The following is an 18,736-nucleotide window of genomic DNA, read 5'->3' as shown; positions in this document are numbered from 1 at the left end:
ACAGTACTGAACAGAAATAGACTCAGAATCTATGTGTTCAATCAAAGGTATAGAAACGATAGAGTGCTGGTGGTGGTTGTGGTGATGCTGGAGATGTGCAGGTATAGAGCAAAACAGACATGCTAAATCATCACCAATGACACTGGACATACAAGGCAGTGTTATCTTTTTTGAACGTGATAAATTTAACAAAAGCCATGTAATCGGACATCTACTTACTTCTCCTCTGAAATATCACGAAAGCCTGAATTCCAGGCTCCAGTTTGTTCTGGCGCACCAATGTGGAGGTCCCAATGGGACATATGACACATTCCAGTAGCAAGTTTTCCAGAGGGCCAGGTAGTGCTAAATTTTGGAAATTTATGTTTATACATGATTGGCTGTTTTCTTAAAGAAGGACCCTCGTTCTGCAGGTCTGGCAAAGCTTGAAGCACACTGTCTGCAGTAAAAACAACTATACAGACTTTTAGTGGAGCAGTTTTGCCGGTAATCTGAGAAAAAAATACAACAGCCCCGATTCACAATGCTATTTCTATGAGTTGGTGTGTCTTTCTCCAATCTTAAGTGTTTGTTACACCTGAACATTCAGGCCTGATTTCAGGGCATTTTCTGTGAGTAAGTGTACGTACTTCAGGATTAAGTGTAACTTACTCATGAATTTCCAGGAGTAAAACTTGCTTGCTCACTGTTGCCTTGAGTAAAAATGTCTGACTCCTGGAAACCACTCAAAGATAATGTTTTCTGAATCAAGTCTGAATATTCAAGGGTAATTCACCTGTAAGACAGGTGTAAGATGCAACCTTCACAGTTTTTCAGGTGTTAAACATCATGATTCATCTGAATGTGACAAGATGGCTCAGAATGTGTGACTGTGAGATGCGAGGTGACACAAATTGCCCAACACAGAAAGTTTTTCTATGAGTAATTGTGTTTTGCCGCCTGCCTTACATTTGAATAACTCCTGAGTTCAGAAATAATTTTGTATGAGTGGTTGTGCCTTACTGTAAACTTACATGTGAGTTATACATTCCATTCCAGGGTTAAAACATGGTTTTCTTGTGACACTAAAACACAACACTTTTGTCTAAGGGCAACATGTATCAAAGTTCCATTTTGCATTCCCTAAATAGCTAATTTTAGGTAATCGCTATTTAGGGAATGCTAAATGGTATGTAAGAAAATAGCGATTCCTTAATAGCGATTAATACAGAATCACAATCGCAATCAGGGAATCGCTACTCCACTCAGGCCCATAGGTGAGAAGGGTTTTGCATTACCAAATTTGTGATTACCTAATTGGTAATCGCAAATTAGGAAATGCAAAACCAAGGGTCAAGCACCCTCCAAATAAATGTGCACATGTAAAGCTCACACATGCCCTAGGGGCATGTGTGAGGTACATGGTACTTTGAAAAACTTATTTTTTGTGCATTTTCAAGAATTGCACGTGGTTACCATTGACTTGGTGTCGATAGTAAAAACAGTTCCTAAATGTCCAGTTTGCAGTTAGGAAATGCTTGGTACATGTGCTTAGGCCATCTCAAATTGCGATTTCCTATTTGGATGCGCAATTTTAGGTAATCACCAAAAATTGCGATTACCTAAAATGCACTACCAAAGCCTTTCATACATCTTGAAAGGCTATTTTGCATTATCAAACAGTCAAATGTAGCGATTCGCACCGTTTGTGAATGCAAAGTATATCGACACATGTGACCCTTACTCTAGAAATTTGCAATTAGAATGCAATAGAGAAAAGTCTTTACACCCCAATAACCTAGATAGATTTGTATTTCAAAGATATTTGCAATAGTAATTTTGAATGTACATCAGTGCTCCTTAAATTCTCCCAAATTGCAGTGGACTCAAAACGATTACAATAAAAGCTAGATGAGTTTCTCATCCATTCATAATATGAGATATAAAAACTGACATGGCTCAACAAAATCTTCATTAACCTTGACTCACCATTTACATTGCAAAACATTCTTAACCCTGTCGCCAACAAGTTTTAGGAAAAAAATCTAATCATCAAGGAAGTCAATAATCGTAATCTTTGTTGCGCATTTCTCCCCATATTTCTTGAGCAACCATGTAAATTCAAGGGCCCGAGGTCATTCAAGTGGCCGCCATGCATCTAGACATTCACGAGTATGGCATAGTTAAGTCTGAAATAAGACACCATTTTTCAAAGGAAATTCACCCCAATTTTGATTTTGAGAAACACCTACTTAATGAACATATAGCTTTTAGCTTGTACTTACTTTCACATTAATTAAATTACATATTAATACTGGTAGCTCCACCATTATGCTCTATATTCTGTAAGCTACATTCAATTAACCATTTGTAGGATGCATGTAAAACAAACACAACCTTGCCTTAGAACAACAGCAGTCAAAAGAATCGAAAACACTGAAATCCCTCTGCTTCTCACAATCAAAAGAAAAACAACAATTCATCAATTCATCATTGGTCAATTTTACCTTAAAAAAATTAAAACTTTCCATCCAGCCATAAAAAGTTGCCAGTATACCTTACATCCTTAGCTAGTATGCACAGTAATTGTTTTATATTCTGCAATAAAAACCTTTTTGAGGAAAACCTTTTCAATGTGAAAAGTGACATAGATGAGGTCTCTGATCATATGTCTCTAAATTGGTTGATATTAATCTTATTTTGGCACTGCTGATTGTTGCATTGCCATTGATGTGGAGAGAACCCAGCTTTGTAGACAAGAAATCGTGTTGATATTTTGTGATGGATGTTGACATTTCCATTGGCACATATTTTGTTGCATAACAATGTTTTAGAGCATGTAACAAAAAGTAGGTAAATAAGTTACAAAACTTACTTTGAACAAGCATTGTGAAATTGGCTTTGAGAGAGAAAGTGACAGCAGAGGACTCTTACCAGTGCTGCTGTAGAAAGCCAGTCTGGAGGTGGTGTGGAACTTCTGGATCAGGAACTGTGACAGGGAGATCTTCTCGTCCGTTTTCAGGGACTCGTCTCCATTTTTCCAGTACAACATCAGATCCTCGTCTGTGTAGGCATCTTGAACAGAAGTGATGACAACAAAGTAGGCACATGCTTGTGATGATAATGAATACCTCACACTTACAATAATTAATTATTAATGGAATCTATTTAGAGGCATGCTCAGAGAAGTTTTAAGGCATGGGCAAAGTGGGCTCTGGCCCAGGGCCCCAGCCTTTCAGGAGTCCCCTGATAGAGCCATCTCTCTTATACAGATAATCTTGCCCTAATGACATTGAATAATTCTTAAACAGATGGTTTTAAATACTGGTTTACTTTAATTTATTTTTAATGTGAGTGATGTGTGAGAGTCTATTACCGAGATTTTGCAGAGAAATATTGTGTTTATGTTTCATGCAACATCCATAAAAAGCTTTTCTTTTAGATCAAAACGGGACTTAACATATGAGAAATGAGTCTGCCACAGAATTGTTTGCCGTAATGTTAGTGAGCTGCTGCATTACAATATTGAAAACATGCGCCACTATCCCTGAATATTAGATGTAAACATATTTTGAATTTGGACGAGTTTGCCTGTGTACTGTCAGTTACCTGGCAAAAGAAGGCATGAAAGATCTGAAATTGGATCATAAGTTCAAAGCTGTTCTCAACAGGGCCCCCCAAAATAAGTTTGGCCCAGGGCCCCCAAAGTCCTTAAGATGTCACTGGGCATGCTTAAGTAGGTAAATAGAGACACCTTCTGAGCTAGTGTTGCCACTGTAGAGTGGATGATGTGAAAGCTTGGCAATAACCTTATTGTGCAGAGTAGTCTGCAAGTGAGTAGAAGCTAAAGATGGTGGGAGATCAAAAAATAAATGTTTTCATTTTGAATCCCTTGGGAATGTGTACTCTCAACTGCTGCAATAAAAAACTGCTGAACAGAAGTACACCAAACTTGGCAACAAACCATAGCTTCACTCAGAATAAATAGATTGGTGTACATTAATTCAGTACTTTCTGAGATATCTGCAGATGCTAAAGTATTATAAATATAATTATTATCTGTAGATCTGGATCTGAGGAGTAACCAGATATTCATTTGAAAATAAATCTGATGCAATGCAGGATTCCTACGTTCTCAAAGGAACCGTGTATCTTTGAAATCCAAGTAGATGGCCATCAATGAAAATGTTGAGGTTGTTGCCTTTACAGGCATTCACAAATGCGTGTAAATCTTGTACTAGAGTAAACAAAACATGTGGGGCGTTTCAGACGTGAGTGGGAGCCTACTCAGAACCCAGACAGGATGTGGGGGATCACAAAGGGGTAAATACTGCCTTTCAATTTTTTTTTTAAACAACTCCAGTTTGCAGGCACAACTTATAGCACTGCTTGTGAATCTTCAAATCCTCAATCTGCCATTTTGTATGTATAACCTCTGGAAAAATTACAAAAATGTATGTAATTCAAGTAGCTAGCTAAAGCTTTGGCTCCATGTCACCATCTTCGATCTGCAGACCTGTACCCAAATATATGGAGCAAAATATAAATTGTGGGGCGGTGATTGAGAAGGCAACAGGAGCATTATCTTACACTAAGGAGGATGTTGAGGGTCCAGTGGTCCCTCAAACTGAAAAAAAAAATTTGTTTTAATTGCAGAATTTACTGAAGTACTTCTGGATTCTAGAAAGCCCCTAACAACAACCTTTTGATTGTGCCATACAGAAATTCACCACGGAACTCCAAATCACAACGAGCCCCCTCACCAGCACTGGTGCCATTTTGGGTCAGTGGTTCTGAATACGAAAAATACAAATAAATGTTAAAGAAGCACAACCAACAATATATGGTCACAACAGGGTCTAGCCAATTGAAAGGCCTGTGCCCAACCACTATGCTTAGTGTTCTTAGTGGTCATAAGGCTGGGCACAGGGGCTAATGCAATGCCAGGACTTAGGGCCAATTCCTGTGGTGCATAGGTGCTTTACCAATGGGTTAACAAAAATCATTACAAAACGTTAAAGAACATCACTAAATACATTGTTAAAGTTCAGTGTAAGAAATTGGGTTATTGGCTGAAGGGCGTAGAAGCACTACTCAAGCAACAACCACAATTATGGTCTGGGTGAACCACATAAGTCACCAAATTAACCTGTGCTTAACCCTTTAGTACATTGGCAATAAAGCAGCACACAAACAGTAATAAAGTAAAAACAATACACAAAAAAAATCCCAAACAAAGTTAGAAAAAATAGAGTAAATTTCAATCAATTCTGGTCCGTCCGGGCCCTCGCTTCAGCCTGCTATATCCGACATTGATCCGTTAGCTGGAGGGAGAAGACGGCCAGCACTGCTTTCCTGACACCATCCAGAGACGAGGGAGGTGTCTCCGACCCCAGATGGTGCGGCGGCTCGTGCGTGGTGTCGAAGGGCCTGCCCGGCACACAGCAACGAGCTCCGGAAGGCGAAAGGGCGGAGTCGCGTCTGCACACAGTCTGCTCCTGGAGCACGCGTCCTGGGATCTCTGGCACTCGAGATCTGCTGCGTGGGGCCCGCGGCTGAGGCTGGACAAGTGCCGGTGTGCTGAATCCTGGAGGCCACGCAGCCTGAGACCTACCGGTGCTGAGCTCCCCATGGTCTGCCATCTACTTGGGGGAGCCCCCTGGTGGTTTCTGTGCCCGTAATTTAGCAGCCGGGTTTGGAGTGACTGGTGGAGGGATTCTCCTGTTTGATCTAAGGGGTGCATGGCGGCATCTGCGGGCCCGCCCCCTTTTTTTGTTGACAACGACGTTGGGCCTGTGCTTGTGGCACGTCTGGATGGTCTGCTTCCAGTGGGCTCAGCCCGAGACCTGCATCATTATGACCCGCTGAGTGGGGCCTGCGTCGATGCCAGAATCTGCACCTGGGGCGATCGAGTGAGGTCGGCGACTGGAGTCTTAAGACGTGCCCTGTGTGGCAGTGAGCCTGCTGGTGCCTACAAGACCAGGCTAAGACAGCATACGGAGGTGAGGCTGGGCGCTGTGCAAGAGATGGGGGGCCATCCTTAGCTGTTCTGGAGGAGGGTGCTGGAGCCCCTGTAGGCCTCCTACTTTGCTGGCGATGACATTAGACCAGTGCTTGGGGTGGACTGAGGCCGTCAGCGGAGGGTGGATGAGCGGCTTCAGCTGGGCTGCAGGGGTCGCAGTAGTCAACGTGTGCGCCATCCTTTGGCGGTGAAGTTCCATAGTGCGTGAGGAGTGGCGACCTCCCCTGCATGTCCCTCTGCCAAAGTCCATTCTGGAAGAGGAGTGCCAGCGGTTGTAGCGGGTCCAGAGTGAGTATGGCTGGAGGGACCTCTATGTGTCTGCCCTACGAACTTTCTGTGATACCCTCTTCTCTGTGGGGTTAACGGGTACTACAAGTGGGTCGTTTTGCACTTACTGGAGTGAGTGACAAGGGGAGAAATCGCAATCAAAGTGCGCGCCTGTGAAACTCGGTGATCGGAGACAGGTTAAGGGGGTGGCACGCAGGGGGGCTGCAAGTCATCGTGAACCTGATCATGACCAAACCAAAGGGGTCCCCGGCTGCTGTGCAGACCAATAAACTGGACAAATATGCAGTACCACACCAGCTGGCGTCCGAGGAGGGGGTGACTGGGGACAAATCGGCCAGAGAGGAGCCGTCCCTCAGTTCAATCATGTTGGCGATTCAATCTTTGGGAACGGCTCTAGAGACGAAAATTGATAAGGTTACCATTGAAATGAACTTGATGAGGGCGGACATGCAAAAAACCTCAGAGAGGGTCACAGCGACTAAAGAGAATGTAGGGGGGCTCTTCATTGTGACGTGTAAGCTGGAGGAACCTGCACAGGAATTGGCGCACTAACATGAGCAGGTGGCCCTGAGGTTGGACGACCAGGAAGGGAGGGCCCACTGCAATAACATTAGGGTGGTGGGAGTGCCTGAGGGGGCGGAAGGCCTCAGGATGTATCTCTTCATTGAAGACCTTATCTTGAACCACATTACACCAAAGAGACTGTCTACCCTGTTTACTGGGGAGAGAGCACACAGGGCCCCGATCCCTGAGCCGAAACCCGGGGCTCCCCCAGTCATGATCACTGTGCATGTCCTGAACTTCAGAGACGAGAACGCAATTTTGTAGGCAACTAGAGTGAGTGGTGATCTCCCCTTCGAGAACTCGACAGTACGGTTCTTTCCAAATTTCACACTGAGGGTGCAGCAGAAAAGGCGCACGTTCGATGGGGTAAAACCTGCCCTTCGAGAGAAGGGGATAAAATACATGATGCTTTTCCCAGCCAAGCTCAAGGTCCTAGACAACGATAAATCCTTGTTCTTCACATCGCCTACAGAGGTCCAACAATGGCTGGATGGGGGACCCCACTGACCACACAATCGCCACCATGAGGGGGACTGGCGCAGGAGTCGCTTCCGCACTCTTGAGTCTCCACCTCGACACAGAGAGGGGGAAAGGTCAGAATCCAGATCCAGGAGCTCTCGGTCTGGAAGCCCCACGAGTGAAGCAATGTATCCTGGGAAGTAAGGGACAGGACTCCTCTCTGTGCACTGTTGTATGATTTGTGAGGGGCTTGAGGTACAGTCTTTAATGTCCGCTAATGGAGCTCATATTCAAGCTATAAAGAAGTCTGGGACTTGTCCGGAGGGGACAATGTTTATATGCTCCAGCTTTACGATGTGTTGAGGGGTGGAATTGGGGGCCCGGGAGGGGGCGCTCTTGGGTGGAAGTGCCAGACAGCCCCATGTTAGTTATTTGTGTATTGGGCCGACAGGCGCTCTGCTATTGGGGATGTGGGTAGTTCTAGACCTACGAGGCAGGGTTGCAGGGTGGGGGGATACTGTTATGGGTTTGTGTATTTTTGTGTTATTCAATGTTTGGTTCTTGCTTCAGATCCGATGCTTCAACACTTGAGTCAGCTGCCATGTCTTTATGGGCTGGGTCCTGCCATGAGTAAGGTGGGGGTCTCTTCTTGCTGGAAGGAGGGGTGGGGCTGGCTGACACCATGGCCACACGACCATCAGGACATCACGACATCAGAGCGAGGAAATAACCCGTGGACTGGGTCAGTGGGCGGAGTCAGAGGTGTGGCCAGAAAGAGCAAAACATCCCAGTTTTTAGTATTTGTTTGGTATTTCACTGACCAGTTAAAACTTATTACATTATTTAATTCAACCAATGGATACACGTTTATTAAAGGTTGAATATGAGTTATTCACATTAAAATGTATTCACAAAGTGGGATACGTTTCCAATCACAGAATGTCCCAAATACACTTAAAAGTCGAAGTACAAGCCATTTGTCTCCGAGCCATGCAGTTTCTGTCATCAGCACTTCTCCTCACTTTTTCCACAAGAGCAGTTCAAACATGAATGACAAAATATCCCAGTTTGCAAATGTTTTCCACCTAATTATGGTTCTGTCATGTTTGCCACATAATACATCATATGCTGCATAATCTGATGATTTTAACGAATAAGTTGTTTGTAGCTCAAATGGATCAAAATTTACTAAAAAATGTGACTTGTGTTGCTGCGAAGTGGAGGGCCCTTTGCAAAGGTTGACTGGTAACCTTTCTCACTGCTGCATTTGACTGTTACACTGGTGCTAATGAGGCAAAATATTTGCAGAGACTTTTAGTATGTATAAAAATGTCAAAATAATAAAGTATCATAAAATATACTCCGTTACGCTCCAGCCTTTTTGTTTGCTGCATAATTTAGTCAACACTGTGGCATAATTTTGTTCTCTCTTGCTGCATAATTCTACTGGCCCCAAAGCAGGCAGCACATGTTAAAAGTGCTTGTGCATGGAGCAGAGAGGCTGTGAAGTTTGCGAACTTATTTGGTGTGGTTGCAAATCCTGCATTGCTAATCCCTGGTGAGTTGCACTAGTACTGCTGAAACAAGGCCAATTGAGGTACCAATGGGTGAGGCGGACTGACTTCAAGGGTTCTGTGACCTCAGTGACACTCTGGGGTGTGTTGCTTCGTAAGCCTGCCCACAAGACTGGAGGTGATCTACAGCATGGATTGTGATGGACAGGCCTTCGAGGTTAACCCACACTTGCCACTGGTAGGGTCCACTTGCTGGTGCTAGGACACCATGGCTTCTACAGTTTAGCTGGGCCTTCTAAGGTGCTCCCTCAGGAGAGTAGTTTGATGGAGTGGTCATGAAGGCTGAACTTGGTTCCCCAGTTTCAAATACTGCTGCTCTAGACATAGTGCCACATCCTCTCCCCCACTAAACACCATACCGCCCCACTGAGAGAAACTCACACTGCCTTCAGCTATAACCCAATTGTGCTGCACTATCAACACCGGGATGCGACTCAATTCAAATTATGCACTGGACGAGTAATATGCTGCCTGAAAAAAAAAGTAATGAACATCTTGGAAAAAGCAATTCCTCATAGGGAATGCTAGGTTAAGTAAAGCATGTGAAATGTAAGCAGGAAGTATATGGTCTTAACAGGGCGCAACAAGGAGAAATGCTTTATGCTTTACTAAATATATGATGCCCTATGGTTGACAAAGAGGTAAAAAAAAAGATTACATAATCTCTTCCAACATCCACAAAAATGTCAGCTTTGCTTGACAACCTCTGTGTGTCCAACATGCACAAAAAGACCGACTCTGCTAAGAAACAATGCAACATTAAAGAAGATTAGTGCCAACTCTCGCTTGTGACACACAACAGTGCAAGTCATCCAGGGCACCATGACTACCCCATAAAGAGACACTAGTGCACAAGCAGACTAACTTTGTTCAAAGCTCTACATTATTAGCCCAGGTTAGTGCAGACACTCACGTCTGGCTCAAATCCACCCAGCAATCATGATAGTCCCATACACAAACACGGTAGGTCTCAACCATAGCATATATGCACTGGTCTAGAGGGGTATTAAATACCCATCAACTTCTGTTTCTAAAAGCACTAGAACATGACTGAAATATGTCCTCTTGCAAGGAAACCCTGAAATACTGATAAGGTGTCCGTCTTTACAAGCCTGAACATGAAAGCATAACATTTTCAAAGATAACCTTGAAGCAAGGAATAATGTATTCCATTTAGATCTCACCATGAGATAGACTTTAAATTTCCAAGGGGGCTGCAGACACGATTTCATCATTAAACTCGGAAATTTCACTATCTACTTCCACAATCATGATGATTCAGGGAAATTATCACTATCTGCTGGCCTTCAATTACATTTTTCAGAACCTAAAAAAGTGAATACTAACCACAGTGAAAATCCCCTCAGCCCATAAACAGCTGCCACCCCCAGGTGACGCAGACCCTATACTATTGCTTCCCATCAATCCACTAGCCCCCAAACCACCTAAACTCAGGGGAAAGGCCTGCCACCTCCTAGCAGTGCAGCTGCACAAAATGCAAATGATGATTCCAGCCCTTTTATAAAAATGCACCTCATAACACTCCCTCTCCCTTGATGCAGACAACATCTTATGTTCTTCCTACTGCCTCACGTTTGACTCACAGAGACATTGTTTACTGACAGCTTCTCTACTTACCTTGATGATCTCCTCTTCCCAGACTACAAAACCATTTAATAGAACTGATAGGGTAAGAGAAGAAAAAGATTGACCTAACCAATAACACTAACCTGAACTGCTATATCATTGCCGAAACAACCTATTCGCTGTTTGAATACATAGCATCTTGTGTCTCCATCAACCCATGTTCTCTGCCATTGTCTCAGTAGTCTAGCTCACACAGCCACGATCCCAAATTCCTGTAGGAACTCCTGGACGTGGCAATCCATTTTAAAAAAAAGATCAATAAATGTTATCCAGCCCACCAGAACCTACAAACCGTCCCTACTACTATTCACATTCAGGAGTCCTATGAGATGCTAAGCCTGTCTGTCAAAATAAAAGCATCTAATTCACCTATGGAGCCATGGTCAGCTGAGCGCCTCCTCCCTTTAATTGACTTTGATACAACAAACATTTCAAATGCTTTATTCCACACATGAGTTGTGCCCCCCCCCCCCTTCCAAAGCATACTATCATACCGCTCTTGTAAAGAAAAAGGTCCTTTGAAATTACAGGCACAGGCTCAAGCTTCCTTTTCTCACTAAGGTACTGGAAAAGAGGATGATACAGCTCGGACAGTATGTGGAACTATAGTAGCTCCCCTAACAACCATCAACAATGTATCCTCATGGAATATGGAAGCAGCCCTCCCCGATATACGAACCGTACGAATGTCAGAAAAAGACATTGTGGCATGCTATGTCAGTATTTCTTCTCTGTTAGGTCTATTGTTATGTAAATTGGTATTAGTAAGGCTACTGGTTCCCTTCATATTCTAGTTTGGAACTCTGTTGTGCCTGTTTAAACGTTACCGGTCTTCGTGCTTCTGGACCCTTGGTACCCGCAGTTTATCTTCAGCCTACAAATAAAGAACTACTAAATTCTTTATGAGAAGCATCTTCAATACATTACAGACATTTTCATCAAAAGGGCTTCTTTCTTTTTTGGATCCATTTCACAGGGGAACAAATAAAGGAAAGAGCCGTTTTTGAAGTCACGGTTTTCAGCAACTGAGAAGACAGAAAGAGAGGCAATAAGGGGATGACGTGAGAGAGATGAGGCAGCTACCAACGGCAGCGCAGAAGCAGACACTGTTTTTGTCTTCCCTGGGTAAGTAGGAAGAGAGACAGAGTCCTTTTCCTTCTCTGCCCACCACGCCCGTTCTCGAACGGCCATGAAGGGCCGAACCTTATCTAAAGGCTTTCGCTATTTCTGCTGTCCTGGGACGCATTACTAAAAACAGAAAAGTAGGGGAACGATTGCATAAAATTAACGAAGTAGGGGCACGCCATGCCCTTCCGATCCCTCCCACTTCGTCCAGTGGCGTAGTCACTTGAGGGAACTGTACCGCAGGGGTAGGGGCTCCATACATCTGCCACCACACACAAAGACGGTCATCGACATCTGGCATAAAGCAACTAAAATGATGGGTGGGAGTGGAAACTTACTGAACAGACACCACTCTGGGAGGAAGACTTTCTGAAAGAAGTACGAAGACTGCAGGGCTTCAGGAAGTGGAGCATGATAGATATCGACGTGCTCTGGGACATCTGGAAAGGTGGTAGAATGGTGACATTCAATAGCCTGTGGGAGGGCTTCCAAATGGGGGAGGTGAATGCCTTAGATACCAACAGTTGCGCTCAGCACTCCATTGCCATTTGACAGAAAGGACTGTGCTTCCGGAATATTCCCCACTAGAGGATAGGCTCCTTTTGGATCCCATGATTGAAAAAGCGGTGCCACTTACTTACAAAAAAGGCCTGGGAAACTGATGTGGGCCTTTTGGAGGATGATGATTGGGCGGAGGCCCTCCAGTGCCTCAGAGGAATAGCCATCAGAGCGCACTTTAGACTTGTTCAACTCTACATCCTTCACAGGTCCTATGCCTCGAGAATGGTGCAGGTCCATATTAAGGGCTGTAGTGAAGGCAGCGTTTTAATGCACATATTGCTATGTTAGCATAAGCGTCTTAGATGTTAGAAACGCCATCTTGCCACTTTTGCTGCTTTTGCACACGACACTGCAGATAGATGTTATTATTTGAAAACTGCTTGCTCGCCTTTTCTTCACATGAGAACTGTCTGTTGTTCAAATCCCTAGACGTGCACTGAACATTGTGTGCAGAAACAGTCTGAGCCAACAAACAATGTATGCTTTTGAGTTCAGGTTGATCGGCCCACGCTCTAGCCATAACACGCACACAGCTGCAAATATCTGAAAGTCGAGAGCCTTTAATATTGCAGTTTGCATGCATTAGACACACATTCTGGAGAAGAACTTTTCCAGGCGCAGAGCAAAGCTGATCCTGTGATGTGATTCACCTAAGCTGATCTTTACGGTATGGGGTTCCCCATTCAAACCTAGAGACCTTCTATTAGTCTAATAATACTAGCTTACTATTGAAGAAAGGGTGGTTGTATTCCGCTTCATTTGTAACATGATTTCTCCCTTCATTTTCTATGGTATTGTAACAATACTGATGGTTTTAATTGTAATCATTTGTCTGCTTATGTTAGCCAAAGTACTGCATCTTAGGACACGTAGTTTATAAAATAAACATTTTAAACTTTACTGTGTCTCTGAATACTCTTGTTGTGGACTGATATGAGAATAATAACGAACAGGTATTTCTGATTCCCACCATTCCTGAGAGTACTCTAAAGTCGCATGTTCTGGGTTGTCTAATCATTGGTAGCTTCTATAAGGTATGAAGAGCGAATGAGACACTGATGCTGGTCGGATAGGGGTTCTGGCTACTGAGGTGAGTTTTTGGTACACCGCAATTCACTGAGGTCCTGGTTTCCTGCGCATAGTTCTGTGCATGAGCAGAATCCCTGCAACAGGGCGGGGGCTCCAAGTTGTGTGCCAGGGGATGTGGTGAGAAGGGGTCAATTTTCCATATTTTGTGGTCCTGCCCCAGGATTCAGAAGTTTTGGAGGGGCATCACCCGGGTAATGGAGGCTGTAGTCGGTAGGCAGGTTCCGCTAGAGTCCAAATGGCACATCCTCTGCGTCACAGGAGAGATTACATGGCCACAGTGGGCCAAGCTGTGGCTAGCTTTAGCAGGGGAGGTCGCTAAGAGGAACATCACACGAGCATGGGGGCAATGGAGACCCCGACAGTAGCTGCATGGCTCTGTGATATGGACTGGTGTCATAATGCGGAGCAGGTGGTCTAACAAAGTTGTGGATGCCCTCGCAAGTGGGAGAAAATATTGGGGGCTTGGACAGTGTACAGAGGTCTGTGATGGGATTCATGTGGTGAGCCTTACGGCTATCCTGGGAGTGTTCAGTGTCGTATTCAAGGGTGGGGGGGGGGAGCGGGATTACAAGAAATGTGCTTATGTATTGTGCGTTACAATGTCTGATAATTGCCTTGTTTTCGACATGAAGTGTATATGTATATTGAGATTTGCTCGTATCTGAAGCTTGTTCTTTGAGTCAATAAAAAGATATTTTTTTTAAATCGAATAAATAAAATGACACCTAAATAAATTAAATCCGATCACTAGAACTGAAGTTGGCTGCTGCGCTGTGTTCCATGAGTCTTTTGAGAATCTGGACCCAAGTTCCTTAAACATGAAGGGGACAAAGTTAAAGGCGGGTGCAAAAATGTGTTATTTGCCAATACTTTCAACCCTTCTTGATGTTCATTTGGTAGGTAGTTAGCAAGGTAGGGCTAGAGCAGGCAAATCAGGAAGCAATTAAAAAGGAAAAGCAGTTTCAAAAAGCTTCAATTTGACTCCAGTGCTGTTCCACTGATCTGCTCAAATGTTAAGATACTAGAACTTTGCTCACCTTGCTGTGTGAGCAGTGGGCTGCAGGCTACATCAGACGCCGGGTGCAGGTTGTGCTGTGGGACAGTCCCAGCAGCTAACAACTGTTGCTCATGGCTAAAGGCCACAAGCAGCATGATGAAGCCTCGCAATGGCTTAGATAGAGGGGCAGGACATTTTGTCAACAACTGGGGCAAACAACCAAATTACATAGAAATATCAGGGGGCGAGAAGGGTAGTTATCTGATTCCAGTCTCCATGTGAAAGTAATCCCCCCAGCCCCGGGCATGGCCATTCACCTTTTCAAAATGTAATCTTTCATAAAACCATGTTATTTATTAGTTCAACTAAAGGTCATGAGCCTTTAGGGTGGAACCATGAACAAATTCTTGCAGTATGCACCAAGTGCCAGTTTTTCATGAAGGTGAAGATATTGTATGCAAAATCATCTTTGATGAAGAACTGATGATAATAATTACTTTTTAAATATTGCTTAACACTGTAGATTGTAAGTGCTGTAAATAACAAATGTTAGAGTTACTCAATGTAACGGTGCCCAATGTATCAACCTTGGATGGATCAAAGGCTGACATGTCCCTGCCAGGATATCTGTGACCTATAGATCACGCAAAGATGTCAGTAGCACTGAACTATCCATCTGTTACATAGGCTTGAAGTCATTTGAGACATTACAAGCAGCCACTGAAGTACACTTCAAAATCACTTCCACTCAATCTTAATCTGAAAACTGAAATACAGTGAAATGACTGTAACATCATGAAACTGTATGGATGCTTTGATTCTCAAGCTTTTAGTTTTTATTACATAGCCCATACAAGGAAGGCATATCTTCCATGTAAGTATAGTTTTTATTCCTCTACATCTATATTGGGACACATTCTGATGAGAGGACTGGTATCAAAAGCAAATGAAACAACAGTATTAAAGGAGATTCTAGAGGAAATAACAAGAAAGCCAAAGGAATTTGATATCGATGGAAATCGGATGTGGAAAATCTACCAATTACAGCATGACAAATGAAAGACAAAGAACTAGCATGGAGACATAATACCTGAGAGCAGGCATTCAGGGATCCAAAGACTATTCAGCTGATGGTTTTGGTGGTCTAGGATTTTAAGGAGTTTAAAGAATATATGAAATGCATTGAAATTTGCACCCAGGGCAAGGTATCTAGCAGGAAACCAGTCAAGGTGTTATGCCATAGGACAAACAAAAGAAACCTGAGTTACAAGTATTATCTCATTTTATCACGAACCTCATTATTTCTGGGGAAAAATAATGCTATGTTGCAGGTCATGGAAAAGTTATTTGTGCTGCTCATTGTAATGCTTTGACAAAATTGCCATCATCGTTAAAATAGGCAAAAATATTATTAAAGTAACTGTTCCTCTTGCTTTATATTGCTTCTCTAAGTACGGCTATTGAATGGCTCAATGTATTTCTTCCATTTAGAGAGCTTTGAGTAAGGCATTGAAAATGGATTTGCAGGTTTCATTTGTGATTCATTACCAGTCAGATGGACAAAGCAAAAGAACTAACAATCGTAGTTACTGGAAAAGGGTATTACATTTAGCTGAATTGTACTCTAATATGTAGAAGACTTATCTATCAACATTTCACTCTATTTGCTGCATTCAAACTTGCCATCAACAGAACATCTCTACATTACTACTAGGGTATCCAGATCAAAGAGCAAAAAGCAGGATGTTTCAGTTGACATTTCATAAGATTTAAGACTCAGGTATTGAAGGCAAAAGAAATGTGGAAGAAATATGTTGATATGAAACTAAATGTGACCTCATTGTCATACTGGCCACAATTGAAATCATAGCTTTGATTTATTGGTATATTGTCAATTGTTGAAATTAACATACTTAGGGCCTGATTATAAGTTTGGTGGTGCGGAAGTGGGACAGCCACACCAGCGGCCCACTCCGCACTGCCAATTCTGTGTGCGCACCACCGACCGCCAGATTACTGGGGTACTGGGGTGCATGTACACAGGGAGGCAAAACATGTGCCCACCTGCATGCACCCCTTGGCCGTGAAGCACAAGGGGACCCTGTAAGGCCCCCTTTGTTTCCTCTCTGCCACGATTAAGAATCGCCATGAAATCCTTGGTGGACAGGAAACTGGTAATATGCTTGGCCGGACCGCTGTGGTCGTGTCAAGCATGCTGCGACCTCAAGACCGCTGCGCCAGATCCCTGGCAGTTGCGGCGATGCAATGGCGGTTCGACCGCCCTAGCTGTAAAAGAGAGGTCAGACTGCCAGTGTGGTGGTGGGTGGACCACCACGCCCCCACGAGTCTGGTGGTCCTCGGATCGCCGGACTTGTAATCAGGCCCTTAGTGCCCTGAGAACAACTCTATTCCCATGAGACCAACCATTGGAAAGTACAATTGATCTTTTAGGTTTTTTGTTGAACCTGAATTGGGCTAATGACCGCAAGAGCTCCCTCTGCTGCTTTTGTGGTGAAACATTTCAAGAGTTTACAATTTCTGGAGGTAGATTATATTATGGTTTGATTAGACAGAGTTTGATGCTGAACGTTCATTATGGGAATCCACTGAGGGTGATATGCACCAACGATTAATCAGCCTATTCATTCCTGCTGATCAGGAGGGACTAAACATGTAACCTTCAATAGGAGAGGAAAATTTTGAAGGTCGTTAAGGCAGTCAGGTGGAAAAAGCTGCCACTATGTTAGGTTCCTGTTAAGTGTAGATAGACCGGTAGATAGACAGACATACAGAAAGACAGACAGGTAGATAGACAGACAAACAGAATGACAGACTGGGAGATAGATAGACAGACAGTTAGACAGATAGGCAGACATACAGGTAATTAGGTAGACAGGCAGACAGACAGTAAGGGTTAGATAGATAGATAGATAGATAGATAGATAGATAGATAGATAGATAGATAGATAGATAGATAGATAGATAGATAGATAGATAGATAGATAGATAGATAGATAGATAGATAGATAGATAGATAGATAGGGTTGCATGCACAGAGATGATTGCACAGATGGAGAGGGTTGCTTAGGCAGATAGATACACAAACAGGTAGTTAGGCAGGTTGATAGAGAGGCAGATAAGCCATTTGATATATAAAGAAGTAGAGAGATAAAAAGGTAGATAGACAGGCAGGTAGATAAATGGACAAACACAAAGAGAGACAGATCGATAGATAGAGAGACAGATCGATAGATAGATAGATAGATAGATAGATAGATAGATAGATAGATAGATAGATAGATAGATAGATAGATAGATAGATAGATAGATAGATAGATAGATAGATAGATAGATAGATAGATAGATAGATAGATAGATAGATAGATAGATAGATAGATAGATAGATAGATAGATAGATAGATAGTCGCCGGACCCGCAGTGGGGGATGGGGTTGGGTCACAACAGTAAGTCCCAGGACCACCATACTCATAATAAGGCCATAAATATTACAGACAATAGAGATGTGTAATATAAGATGCTTTGGGTATTCCTGATATTCACTTTGTTTTTTTAGTATGGTTGTTAAGATAACAATAATAGCTCCTATAAACTATAAAGCTGGTACACAAAGCTCATGTGCTGTCCCTAATAAATGCCCAAATTATAAACACCATCTGTTAATTGTGCCTACTACTTTCACGAATCAGGGGGAGGGTCTGCACAACTACAAATAACCCCTGAAGGTAGAAGCTTCTCTGACAAGGTTGTTTGACTCTTAGGACTCTTGATCTAGATGAGCCCAACTTGTCATAGAAAAGAGTGAGAGACACCGGCCTCTTTTCCAGCTCTCAGAATGGGCGGGCAGTAAGCAGGGCCACAGGAATTATGTGCCAGGGGTCAGCCAAATTATGTAGCAAGGTTGACTACATTGTACATCAAGAAAAGACAAATTATGCAGCTTAATGTGCCACATTATGGGATAGTGTTGCTTCATTATTTTCTCAGTTTTTTACACTTGTTAACACTGTCTGGAAATAGGTTGCACCTCGTTAGAACCAATCAAACACCCAATTATAGCAATAAGCAACAGAAAGGTGGCCAGTCAACATTTGCAAACACCCTTTCACGGCGCTGCAATGAGTTGCTGAGTTTTTTGTAACTTTAGAACTGTTTCAGCTAGAAACAAATGTTGTTTTGTTAAAATCTGAAGATTATGCAGCAGGTGATATAGCAAACACCCTTTAGGATTAAGGAAGTCTTACCGGGTCTACCCCTTGTTTTGGGGGAGTTTCATGGCCATCCCACCTTCCTGATGGCGTCTGTTCAAATCTTTATGCTCGTGGCTGTAATGCTTGGAATTACGCCATCTGAGTTGTGCCATATATCACAGCTGGGCATCCCTGACTCCCAACTGCATCTCCGTCAACCCTT

General features: G+C 43.2%; 1 protein-coding gene across 1 annotated transcript in view; it reads right to left on the bottom strand.

Moving 5' to 3' along the window:
* The window catches only part of GABRR2 (gamma-aminobutyric acid type A receptor subunit rho2), a 482,373-nt gene that overhangs the window by 66,464 nt on the left and 397,173 nt on the right, over window positions 1–18,736 (bottom strand). The window contains exon 6 of the mRNA XM_085611173.1: window positions 2,914–3,054. Coding sequence (XP_085467299.1) covers window positions 2,914–3,054 — 141 coding nt within the window. The remainder of the gene's footprint in view (window positions 1–2,913; window positions 3,055–18,736) is intronic.

This window comes from Triturus cristatus, chromosome 6 (assembly GCF_964204655.1).
Source record: "Triturus cristatus chromosome 6, aTriCri1.1, whole genome shotgun sequence".
NCBI classification, from domain to species: Eukaryota; Metazoa; Chordata; class Amphibia; order Caudata; family Salamandridae; genus Triturus; species Triturus cristatus.
This window is presented reverse-complemented; position numbering and strand designations above follow the sequence as displayed.